This window comes from Lampris incognitus, chromosome 6 (assembly GCF_029633865.1).
Source record: "Lampris incognitus isolate fLamInc1 chromosome 6, fLamInc1.hap2, whole genome shotgun sequence".
Taxonomy (NCBI): domain Eukaryota; kingdom Metazoa; phylum Chordata; class Actinopteri; order Lampriformes; family Lampridae; genus Lampris; species Lampris incognitus.
Genome location: NC_079216.1, coordinates 10,622,571 through 10,635,802, shown reverse-complemented (window position 1 = coordinate 10,635,802; position 13,232 = coordinate 10,622,571). Strand labels below are relative to the sequence as shown.

Here is a 13,232-nt window from a genome sequence, read left to right as displayed (position 1 = left end):
ATGTCCAAACCATCTCAATCTTGTCTGTCTTTCTTTGTCTCCAAACTGTCCAGCCTGAGCTGTCCCTCTAATATCTCCATATATCAGGACAATGTCAAGTTCAAGCATGCCTTCCGTAATGAAGATAATAGGTTTTTATGGCATTCTTCTCCATGTTGACTTTTGATGTAATTTGCTTTCTGTTTCTTCCATCCTGAGACATTTTTTAGAAGTCCCTCAGTGTTTCTGTGTCACCTGCATGATTTGCTTTTCCTGTCTGTTTTTATTTTAATTGTTATTGATGTGCAAAGTAACACTAAACCTTTATGTTAAATCTTCCAGGTTCATTACTATGAAGATGGAAATGTTCAGCTTGTCAGCCACAAAGAAGTTCAGGAATCCATGTCAATTTCTGTGAGTATACAGTAGAAGGTGTCTTTTGTGGCATGTGCATTGTTGAAGCGATGTTGTGTGTGGCTGTAAGTGAAATCCTTGGCAGAGCTTGGACATTCACACCGCAGTATGCCTTTCGGTCAAGTGCACCTCAGTGTGTCCTTGCAGTGTGTAGAAAAGCCTTTGCGGTCATTGCTGCCATGTCCATTATAGTCTTACACTGGACAGCAACTGTCATGCTGACCTGTTGGATCTAAACAGTGTTTTTCCCATCCCCTCACAGTGCTTTTAACTACCATCCTTGTGGTCATCTGTATCTTTAGCCCCCTGCCCATTAACCTGGTTAGTTTTATGCTGCAGTGTTTGGCTAACTTGCTCTGCTAAATAAAATAATTTCCAAGTGTCTTCCATCTTGTTTGCCTCTCAAAATCACCGCATTAAGAGTAGTGGAGTTGGACCAAACCAAAGTCAGTGGTGGGGAAGAGGGTCAAATGAATCTTTGATATCAGTTTTGCTCATGGATACCCGGCTGTTTTCAGAAAGAACCCAGCTATCATTGGTTAAAAAAAAAAAAGGTTGTGTCCCCCCCCCCCCCAAGTTGAAATGTACAGAATTTGAGCATTGAACATTCTGCTTTTTCAGAACCTTATTCAGACAGAAAAATTCTTTCCTCCCCTTTCAGGCCCTGATATAGAAACGTGGTGCAGCCAAATGCTGGTTAAAGGGAAACTCTGGTATTTTTAAACCTAAGCCCTATCATACTATTGTTAGGAGTCAAACTTAGCAATGGGTAAGAGAGTCTTTTAAAGTGATTCAGCAGTGAACAGGCTAGTGTCAGCCGACTGCTGTGCACCAATCTGTAAGGTAATTCTTCAGGGCCGTAGCACTCGCCAAATAACATCCACTAAAAGAGCTCTTTTTTTGGTACTGACAGACTCACAATGTTTCAGAAAATGTCCCCTGCTATGAAAAGACAATCCCCATGTAGTCAGACAGTGCAGTGAAAGACCCTTTTTGCATTTCCTTTTTTGCGCCTCTCTCCATTTCTTTCACGCTTCCGCTGTTGTTCGGCCGCATCAACTCACTCTTCACGAGATTTCAGAGTGAGACTTCTGCTCCAGGTTAGAAATGGATTGATATCTACATAACATGATTGATATCGCGGTTAAGATTCTTTAGACTCCTCCTACAACATTCTGAGTCTGTTAGTGCCAGACTAGTGGACGTTATTTGGCGACTCGTTATTTGGCGACGGCTACTTTCCCAGAAGGATTACGTTGTAGCTTGATGCACAGTAGTTGGTTGAGGCAACCTTTCTCAATGCGGAAGCAATTTAAAACGCTCCGTTCGACTCCTAACGATAATGACATAGGGTTTAGGGTTTAAAAAAAATACGGGACTTTGCCTTTAATGTAAATCTTTTAATTTGACAGTAGTTGGGACAGAGAAAAGAGATGTAGGTCGGGGGAAAAAAAACGTCATAATGAAAATATAGAAGTGAACTTGTGTTGACTCATCTCTCTCTTCCTCTCTTTCAGAATGAGGCTACAACTGCAAAGGAGTTCATTAAGATCATTGAGGCTGCAGAGAACGACTACCAGGTGTGTACATATGTGTCTTTGCTGGCCCCCCCCAATTGTACCTGGCCAATCACCCCGCTCTCTGAGCCATCTTGGTCACTGCTCCACCCCCTCTGCCAGTCCGGGTAGGGCTGCAGACTACCACATGCCTCCTCCGATACATGTGGAGTCGCCAGCCGCTTCTTTTCACCTGACTGAGGAATTTCGCCAGGGGGACGTAGCGCATGGGTGGATGATGCTATTCCCCCAAGTTCCCCCTCCCCTCTGAACAGGCGCCCCGACCAGAGGAGGCACTAGTGCAGCGACCAGGACACATACTCACATCCGGTTTCCCACCCGCAAACACGGCAGTTGTGTCTGTAGGATGCCCGACCAAGCCAGAGGTAACACAGGGATTCGAACCGGTGATCCCCGTGTTGGTAGGCAACGGAATAGACTGCTATGCTACCCGGATGCCCTTTGCTGGCTTGTTTTTATTAATCTCTATATATCCAGGGAAGGAAATTGCTGAGCAGGCCTTCACCTCGCTGATTCACATCCATTCAATTGCACAACACATTCAGCACCTGAGAGCTGGAGCTGTCCAGTAGATTGGTAGTACTCGAGCATGAACTCGGTCTCTAGTCTTGCTTCGAGTCCTTATTTTGAAGGTCTCGGTCGTGTAGGATTTACACAACATAATGACTCAGACCTAACTTGGTCTGGGACAGTACAGGTTCATGAAGACTTGAGTTTACTTTTTTTTAATACTTGAGTAATTGAATAATTGTTTTTGGACTTAACAACAGTCATCACCATGCTTGGGATTAGAGGGACAAGGATCATTATACAAACCTAGTCAGAAAAAGATCTGGAGGATGTTTTTATGATATCCCTCATGATTAAGTTTTTAAATCTGAGACAGAATGAAAGAAAAATAACCCATTGTAGATTGCATGGAAACGGCAACAGCAACAAAGCATCCCTTTGTGCTTGTAAATGGCTCAAATTATTTTTAATCCTCACACAGTTTTTATTGCAGTGTTGCATTTTTCCTTTCTAGGTTTTAACCTCTTCACTGATTTTTGCTCACTGCAATGCACTGATCTGATTTTTGTTGGGAAACATTACTGTCACCCAGACCAATTTGTCTCAGTTTGAGGATCATGAGATTTTCATATGAAGAAACTGTAATTTGAACATTTCAGACATTCGTTTGTTTGCTTTTACCTTGCTTATCTTGCTGTATCTTGTTAAATAAGTGTAGGCGTCATGGTAATGGGCCTTAACTAGTGTAGTAACTTGAAGGGAGAAATTACAAGTCATTTTCAGTGTTTCAGTTTATCATATTTTGTGTTACTGATTAGAAAAGATGCTTGTGACTAGTTTACATAATAGCTGAGGATTACCCCTCACCACAACAAATATCACTTTGTGTCCACTGATACTCGTCTCTGCGGCTTGATGTAAAGTGTGATTGTATCAGGACTGAACGACAATTCTTCAAATTTTCAAACTTGTCATTTCTCAAAATTCTCAAGACCTGAATGTTATTTTCAATACAGGAAAGTTGTGATCCATATAACCTCTATACTCTCCAAGGTGGGTGATTGTGATGTTTAATATCTCTTTTGCTCTTTTTTTTTTAATCTCCTCGTCTCCTTCCTTCCAGACTGCCATCAACGAGAATTACCAGACTATGTCGGACACTACCTTCAAAGCCTTACGCCGCCAACTTCCCGTGACACGTACCAAGATTGACTGGAATAAGATCCTGAGCTACAAGATTGGCAAGGAGATGCAAAATGCTTAATTCAAAGGAGAGCAACCCCCTCCGTACACACGCGCGCGCGCACACACACACACACACGCACACACACACACACACACAAACAAACAAACACACACACACACACACACAGTATCCCACTCAACCCAAAACAACATTGCATGACTGGATAGTTGTATCGTCTTTGTACAAAATTAGAAATACAGGGACAACAAAAAGGTTTGGTCTCACAGCAAGATGTCATGTTACACTTTGTCTACTTTTCTTGTTTTTTATTTGTACACACACTGATAAATCCTCTGTATATTGAATATAAAATAATGATTATAATTGTATTTGGGAAACTATTATGTGAGGAATTTATTACAAAGACATAGGAGAGGGGGGGCTGACACTCATATGCAAAAAACATGCTCATACAGTATCACGTGTGCAATATTTATTGTGTTGGTGAGACCACACCTTTTGATTGACCTGCTGAAATACTGTTGAATTTGCAATGATGGTGAAACATATATTTTTGTGGGGAATCCTGTCCACATTTACAAAACACTTTGGACGTTTTGGCCCAAACGGAAGACTTCCATTAAAACGCAGTCAAAAGAAAGTTCTCTCTGTTCATTGGCTGGTATCTCTGGCACAAGCTGGCACCACTGTCACAACCACCTGATATTCTCTTATTTTGGTACTTCCCTCACGGTTTGCCCATGTTGTGAGATCTTAAGCTTCCAACCCCCCCAGGCCAGATTGCCTGTTGATCCGAACCCTCGCTCAGAGTTCAAGCACGACTTAACAAGCTTAATTAACGAGTTCTTAATCGCAAAGTAATGCACATAAATGTCCAATTTACAAAGAAATTTAACAAGGTTTCATTCTCCCCCCCCCCCAATGCTTATTTTTATTAAAAACGAATCCTGACTGTATTATATGACAAGGCACATTGTAATATATACCTGTATGAAACATCCTGTCTGTCAGTTTGGTGATTTATTTCAATGACATTAATTGTAATTCAGTCACGATTATGTTGCATTAAATGACAAATTTTCTATTTACTGACTCGCTCGTAATTTATACCCGGCTTGTCTGTCTAATGTGTGCATAGAGAGAGGGAATCGATAAGGACGTTGCATTTGTTTTGGCCTCTGCGGGGTTGCATATTGCTTTGTCTGCAGGTCTGATGATATTCAGGTGTCAGATTTATGGAAATGCTGTGAAAGAAACGAGTTACACCTCTTGACCCAAAACAGTCACACAAGGGGCGATGGAATTAGGCTTCTCTGTCAGCACTCGGTGTCAGTGTCAGGCAGGCGTGAGGTCATCTAATCCTCAGGTGAGCCATAGAGCGTTGCTAAATGAAAGGGAGAGCCTCTGAAATACATGTTATTTTCTTGCCCGGTGCGGTATTCGATGCGTCGTGTCCCGCACCACAAGGCGACGTCACTAACCGCTCGGCTAAAGGCTCAGACCCTCTAATTGGGGGGGCCAGTGGGTCTTATTACTAGTTTACACATCCTGTCCTAACCGCCGTGTGGGTCCGTCTACCCTTCGCTCTACGCCGTCTCGTCTTCGGGCAGACGTTACACGCCTCATGCGTTCGGATGCGGCGTATGATATTTCTCAACAACTGGCGGACACGTAGCTAAAAATATATTTAGAGGGGCGGGGGGGGGGGGAAGGGAAAGCAAAGGTTGTGACAGCGCGGCTAGCTGTCGGGTTAGCGAGCTGGCTAACTTAGCAGGCGTTAGCCGCTAGCGCGAGCGCTCCCACACTGGACACGTCTGCACGGTGTGCTGCGCGAGACGCGCGCGTGCTGGAAAGCGATGCTCTCTACAAATAGGGATTTAACTGGCTTCCGTACACAAAACAGTTAAGGTGAGTTCGCCGAACAAAGGAGAAGAATATACTGAACGACTCTTTTAACGCCCTTATTTGTTCCGCGTACACGTTTTTTTTTAATTATTAGGAAAAAAAGTTGGGGTTTTCTACATCGGTAGTAGTTAGCCGTCGATAGCGGTTAGCTAGCAGACCGGGTCGCTATCGATTAGCCCCGAGTTTAATGGTCGGGGGGGGGGGGACGTGCGTGCGTAAATGTGCGTGTAAACCCGGGGGGATCAAACGCACGGCGCTAGCGGCACATTTCATTGACCACCCTTTTCTCTTAAGGTCACGGAAGCGTCGCCAAGAAGACGGAGGAGCGGATCGGCGTTGCTTTACATTGTTATTATGTTCCAGGTTAATTTCTCATGATGGGAGGTGGGAGCAGTCGCAGTGGAAGCTCCTATTTGGGCTCATATGAACCCCAGCCTCTGTTTAGCCTAATGAAGGTCGTCTTTTCTAGAGTTGGATTTTGCCGAGGTGCGGGATAGCTCGCTTACCCCCCCCCCCCAACCCCCAAAATGCCCCGTTCAGGGTGCTCCTTAAAACCAGCCTTGTGTGTGTGTGTGTGAGAGAGAGAGACAGACAGACAGACAGACAGACAGACAGACAGGCAGAGACAGAGAGAGAGAGAGACAGACAGGCAGACAGACAGAGAGAGAGAGAGAGAGACAGACAGACAGGCAGGCAGACAGAGAGAGAGACAGACAGGCAGGCAGAGAGAGAGAGACAGGCAGAGAGAGAGAGACAGGCAGAGAGAGAGAGAGAGAGAGAGAGAGAGAGAGAGAGAGAGAGAGAGAGAGAGAGAGACAGGCAGACAGAGAGAGAGAGAGACAGACAGACAGACAGACAGACAGAGACAGTCAGACAGACAGAGAGACGGAGACAGAGAGACTGAGAGGGAGAGACAGACAGGCAGGCAGATAGAGAGAGAGAGAGAGACAGACAGGCAGACAGACAGACAGACAGACAGACAGACAGACAGAGACTGAGAGAGACTGAGAGGGAGAGACAGACAGAGAGAGAGAGACTGAGAGGGAGAGACAGACAGAGAGAGAGACAGACAGACAGACAGAGAGAGAGAGTGAATGCAGTGGGGTACATTCACTTAGCTTCAAGGTCACCGCTTTTCTCAAGGGTTGGCTTTTGTTTTGTTTTGGGGGGTTATTTCGGGACCACTTGTTGGGCTCTCCCGTGTGGCTCCAGTCGAGCTGTATAGTTGGCATTCTGTGGTTTTTTGCTCCCAGCAGCGAGTGATGAGTCTCCTGTGACTGTGTGCTGGGCAGCAGATGGAAGAATGTGTTCTTTCAGAGGGGCCAGCTGGCCGAACTGGGTGAGGGCCAGAGAGCCTTTAGGTACACAGACTGGTTGAAGAGTATATTTAGTGTGTGTGTGTGGGGGGGGGGGTAGTGGTGGTGGTGGGGAGGATATAACAACCATATCCAAGGCATGGGTTGTAGGTTTCTCAGCCGCCACGTCTTAACAGAGAGAGCCGTTAATCTATGCCCTCTGTATATATGAATAGGCTGTGTGAGAACAAAACTCCAGACTTCCTATTTATGGAGGACTGGAAACGGTGGAAACAATGCGATTATTTCCAGGTGCTGAAAAGATGTTTGTTCACACATTTTGGTGTAGTTGCAGGCCCCGGTGTCGTTTCTTCTAAATATAGATATAGGCCTAGTTGTTATTCATCTCTAAGCTTCACAGCAATGTGCCTTATTTGACTGACTGATCTGGCACCTGTGAACAGTGTACATTTTGCTGAAAAGTTGACAAAATTAAGCGTGAATGCCGATATAATCTGGCACGTGTAAGTGGAGTACTTTGCTTGCTTGTGTTGGGGCTGCATGGTTATGCGTAGAATTATCGCCCCCAGTTATTCTTATAATTAGTTGATTTGTAGTGACCAGAATTATTCATCTCTGTAACTTGAGGCCAAAGTTTTCGCATCTCAAATCAGTATGTTTATTATTTAGCGTATTCACGCTTATGACAGACTAGGCCAGAGATGGGTTTGGTTTGGCTCACGAGGCTTACAGCAGTCAGTGTTTTTATGAAATTACATGCTTCACTATTGCTTAGTATTAATCAATGATTACTAAATTGTTAAAACTGAACACTGGTATTCGTAGCTCTATACTAGAAGCCAATGTGCAGCCCTTACCTGTATGTGGCCACGTCATGGAAGGAAGCCATGTGATTGTTGACTTTGGTGTTCTATGGTTTCCTCTTATTAGAGCTGACTAATGGCATGCATGCAACTCCTCTCCTCTGCAAACCTAGCCATGGTGGAGGGGACCTTGGAGGGGACTCAAAACCCGAGGTGATGTTTTCTACCCCGACTGACATTTTGGTGCAGAGAATGAGAGTAATCTGTTTCAATTTTGGCATGTCCTTTACTTTCTCTTCCCCATCAACACGTTTGTAAAATGCTCCTCTGGTCTGCCGAGTTCCCTTTTTCACACAAGGTTAATTGCAAACAGTTTCCCACTTCAGATCTTCAACTTGACCGGGCGGGAAAGTGTAAAAGCTAAAAACCCAAGTTCACTTTTGGTTCACTTGAAAGTGAACCAGATCGACATGACTGGAGACGCTTGGCTTCCCTGGCATCATGTTGTCACATCAAACTGTCTTATTTTTCATCCAGTATTCCACCATGTTAGCTCAACCTTGTTTTTTACCTTTTCATAGCTCCCGCTCACACTGTAACTCAGAGATGAGGAGCCTCTACTGTGTGGTGAGTGTTAGGGATGGGAATCGACAGGTACCTCCTGATTCAGTAGTGCAATGATATATAAATATTGTGGTTCGATATTCTGATTTTTTTTAAGGCGCCGTTCTCCTCTAATCTACTGTAAAATGTGAAAATTGAAATAATCCAAAAAAAATGTACCGCAAGACACATTTATTTAAAGAGAGACTGACATGCCCCTTCTGCACACATTTTTTAACATTGGGAGTTTGAATCGTGACCGAAAATAGGCGTAGGTTTTATGAATTCAAAGCTATTGACTACTGTCTCCCTGGATCCATGTCAAACGTCACCGCACTACCGCTCATGTCCGCCAACATGATAACTGATCGATAAACATCGATTAATATAACAATTCGGTGAGTATTTTGATTTCGTAACTCAACATCTGTTGCAAACAACAATAACGCACAGGTAGCGCGGTGACGTTGGACATGGATCCAGTTATCCACAGCTCTCATACGTAGTACAGACACCTTATATGCAAATTGACTGGTGTCTACGTATCCAGACGGTGTCCAATTTGTCATTGGACACCATCTACAGTCAATCACAGATCTCTCTCTCGAGTGGCCGCAGACGCGCATCTTCGGCCGCTGAACTTCTTCGTGGTCACATTCCAACCCGGAACATGGCCTAGCAATAGGAATTTTCAGATTCAGATGTCAGGATCACTTTAAAGCCCCATGTATTACAAATGCCTTTAAGAAAAACAAACTCATACGAGTATGCTTCCCAGAGTAACCATTCAAACACTTCCAAGTATTCAGAGATGTGGAAATCTTTACATCAAACCTCTCCGCAGCATCTGTTAATTGTGATTCAACATTGCAATTCAGGGGAGATGCTGCAATATTAAAAACCGTCCCAGTTTGGTGTCGTGATTTTGCACTGAAATGAATTCCACCTCCACGCCTAGTGAGTGCAGAGGTGTTATTCATTAAGAGACCTGGTATCTCTCACACAGATGCAGGCGTGGAGGAGGAGGTTTACGCAATGGAATATAATCTCAACGTGATTGTTGGTTTCCTGCCAAAGCAACAAGTGAAGCGGACAAGTTAACAAGCTGCAATCAAAATTAAAACCATTTAATTGAGGACTGGTCCCCCCCCCCAGTTTTTATTACAACCTCTCATTTTGGATCCAAGTAAGGATTAGTATAAACCATTAATTAGTCCGGTGCGGACAGAGATAGTGTTAACTCTTATGCCTGCAAGCTTTGTGTTACACACATTGAGTTAATGTGAGATTGTGTGCGTCAGCCTAATTTCTGTATCTCAAGTGACAAAAACAGGATAACACTTCAAAAGGGTGACGGAACCGAAGACCGCTGAAAAAGGTCATACTCCATCTGTGTATGTTCATACCAGTAGATGAGGCTGCCAGCAAGTTGAATAGACAACTCTGGAAGCCGCATTGATATACTATATATATATATATATATATATATATATATATATATATATATATACACACACATATATATATACATATATATATACATATATATAAAAAGCATGGCGCCAACAAGAGGCCCTCAATGGCTGTTAGCATTGAGCTGAAATTGCAAACCACTATCTCTAGCTTTGGATGTCACTTTTTTTTTGCTTTTCTTTCTGAAGAATTCCTTCAGGCTTTGACAACTTGAGTCTGGGTTCAGAGAGAGTATATCATCATATTACCAGAATTTATATTCCCAGAAGAATGATTTTGTAAATCAGAAACGAAATCTCTTTGAAGAGCCCCCCCCCCCCCTTCCCAGCCCCCGAAACCCGTCTCTCTCACTAAAGAGCTTCGCCTGACGGGAATGCTTGTGGTGCGGTGTGCAGCGAGATGTCTGGAAAGTGCGGAAAAGCCTTGAGAATGAATTTTGATCATTTCCAGGTTTTCGAATAGTTTAAGAAAGGGCCGCAAATAAACCTGGACGTGTGTGGCGAGATTTTATTGACGCGTCCACCCCTACACATTTCAAAACACAGCCTTGTGTCGAGCCCGGTGTCATTTTGCCTCTGGTTCTAGTCATTATTGTTAATAATAGAATTCTGCTGTCGACTGTAATGGCCTGTTTGTTTTCAGCATGAAGAAAATAAGGTCATGGAAAAGAGCTTCACTACAAAAACCTCAGAGTGTGTCGCAACATTGTCAGATGGCTGATAACCGTGACATCTACTCACACGGCACATGTCCACCACAAAGTCGGCTCACCCTGGAGATGGACCTTTATTTAGACCCTGCCCTACCTCAGTAACATGATCCCCAGCAGATATGTTTGGCCTACCTTTGGCAGGGTTGGCTGCTCTGCCCCGGCTGGAAATATTACTTCTAGTCGGCTTTATACTTTAACATCTATACCTGTAAGCCTGGAGCGACAGTACTTGGAGACTATGGCGTTTTGGGTCATTAAAAGGAAAGTAAGTCCAAGTCCAAACCCACAGCAGCTGGCAGCTCCAGCAGCTTTGCAGCCAGGCCCTGAATGACTGTGGCCCAGGGAGGGAGGGGTCTTGGCTGTTGCATTTGGGAATGGGTATGCTTGGACAAAGGGACATGACTCAGAAAAATAAATCTGTTGTTATTCACAGCACCCGGCAAATTTCACAACGCACCAGCCCACTTTGATCGTATGAGTGTCCGGAAAGGTTTTTGGAAATGCAGTAGTTTGATAACCCGATCATGGCCGATACGGTCGGCAGCCTAACAGCTGTTGCTCAGCTCATCAGGGTTTGACTGGTGATCATTCTCCACCCTGCTTAGACACACTAGATCTTGGTCCTTATTTACAGGGGCATTAACTTGTCTTAGTAACCCAGACTTGCCTCTCACACGCACAGGCCACAGTGAGTAGTGTTGTTTTACCGCTGCTCATTACGGTGTTGGAGGTTGTTCCACAAGTTCTGGGCATAGGCAAGCTGGTATGTAGTGTTTTATACTTGGTTAAATGTTCACTGGAAGCCGCAAGCTTTGGTGTGGAGTGGCAGGAATAACCCTGTCACAATTAAAACTATGTGAAGTCTCCGTCGTGCATTTAGCTGCCTCAGCAGCACGCTGATGCAAAAGTGCAACGCTCCTGCCACGTTCACTGTTTCACCATGATTCACTGGGTGGAAGCAAAGCTACAAAAGGATGGATGGTGACTCGCCAAAGAGGCTGGTAGAGTAGATTAGATTCCTGTTACAAGGCCGGCGGCTGGTTGTGGTGTCCCAGTGCTCTGCGGTTTCTGCTTTTGGCACCTGATTTCCATACACACACCGTTTGATGAATTACTCAGCCATGGGCCTGTATTCAAATGTGCTTTAGATCCTCTAGATTTAAATGTTTGTATTTGAATCTATGCAAATTGTACAACCAGAAGATAAGCTCTCTTCTTCATAGCACAAACAATAGGCTTACCGTCATTATCACAAAAGAAAAACAACTGGGGCATCCAGGTGGCGTAGCGGTCTACTCCGTCGCCTACCAACACAGGGCTCGCTGGCTCGAATCCCCCGTGTTACCTCCGGCTTGGTCGGGCATCGCTACAGACACAACTGGCCGTGTCTGCGGTGGGGGAAGCCGGATGTGGGTTTGTGTCCTGGTCCGCCTCCTCTGGTCAGTCAGGGCGCCTGTTCAGGAGGGGAAAGGCGTGATCCTCCCATCATGCACTACGTCTCCCTGGCGAAACTCCTCACTGTCAGGTGAAAAGAAGCGGCTGGCGACTCCACATGTATTGGAAGAGGCATGTGGTAGTCTGCAGCCCTCCCCGGATCGGCAGAGGGGGTGGAGCAGCGACGGCTCGGAAAACAGGGTAATTGCCCAAGTACAACCAGGGAAAAAAGGGAGACTTTTTTTTTTTTAAAAACCCAAAACACAACAACTGGTCATCAAAACTAAACTGCGTAGTCGCCTTTTGTCAGAGGGTTGATCAAATAGACGATTGATTGGCGTTGAGTTTTCTGTGCTAATGCTTGTTGCTGACTTCCACTGGCTTTGTGCCATAGGGCTGGGCAATAATTCAGTATTATCATTCATCATCTTTCCACGGTGTTGCATCGGGATAAAAACGAGTACCAACGAGAATATACGACCCAAAATTTCTCAAAGAATCAAGGCTGAAATATTTGAGAGTATTATTGTCAAGCTAGTTTTGGTTTGATAGTATAGGCCTGCTTTACTAAACATTTGACTGTGATGAACCACGGTTAAATACAGCATTTTTGCGTGTGCGAGCAGATATTGTGATATACTGGGTGTGATTTGTCACACACACACACCCCCACCCCCCTCTGGTTTACATATCCCTGTCTCTGCTGAATTATTTTTATCCCCGGTGGGGACAAAAATTTATCCCCTCTCATAGTGATTCATGCTGCTTCACCAGTAGAGCATATTAAATAACCTGAAATAAAAATGTTTTTGAAATATATCTAAGTGAAAGCGCTGCAGTGGGAGAACAGTCTGTAGTGCAAACAGCAATAAAATCAGAAAAGGACTTTCTCTGTCAGCGCTCATGCTCGCGTGACAGCAGAGATGACACCGCGTCTAAGGCGGCGTGATGATGGGCCTCGATCCATGCGCGGCTTTTCACAATGTCACCTTGCCTCCTTCCCTGCCCGGAGATTAGCGGAGATGTGGGCCACACGCCGCGGATGACCCCTCCGCAGGAGCGCAGAAAAAGACCGAAGTCTTAGTCTGACGAGTAGGCGTAGTATACTGCAGCCTATTGATTTTGTTATGTTGACAGCACGTTGGGCTATTGCGTTTTGTGATTGTTTTCTATTAAGTATTGAAGTTTATAAACGAGTGTTTTGGCACGCCCAGCCGAGTGGTGCTATCTATGTTACTGAAGGGGGGATTAGCCCCGTTGCCTCACAGCAAGAAGGTCCTGGGTTCGAACCCCAGGCCA

General features: G+C 44.8%; 2 protein-coding genes across 7 annotated transcripts in view; both read left to right on the top strand.

Annotated features, from left to right (window-relative positions):
- Positions 1 to 4,773, top strand: part of LOC130113745 (F-actin-capping protein subunit alpha-2) — a 45,983-nt gene extending 41,210 nt beyond the window's left edge. Inside the window, exons 8-10 of the mRNA XM_056281359.1 lie at positions 322 to 393; positions 1,911 to 1,973; positions 3,604 to 4,773. Of these exons, the coding sequence (XP_056137334.1) occupies positions 322 to 393; positions 1,911 to 1,973; positions 3,604 to 3,744 (276 nt within the window). The 3' untranslated portion in view covers positions 3,745 to 4,773. The remainder of the gene's footprint in view (positions 1 to 321; positions 394 to 1,910; positions 1,974 to 3,603) is intronic.
- A 638-nt stretch (positions 4,774 to 5,411) lies between these two features.
- Positions 5,412 to 13,232, top strand: part of LOC130113628 (suppressor of tumorigenicity 7 protein homolog) — a 78,275-nt gene continuing 70,454 nt past the window's right edge. For 5 of the 6 annotated variants that reach the window (XM_056281184.1, XM_056281179.1, XM_056281182.1 and 2 more), the window contains exon 1: positions 5,412 to 5,595. The gene's annotated coding sequence lies outside the window, so the exon portion shown is untranslated. Of the gene's footprint in view, positions 5,596 to 8,320; positions 8,339 to 13,232 lie in introns of those variants that run through there. The other variant, XM_056281183.1, reaches the window with a different exon arrangement.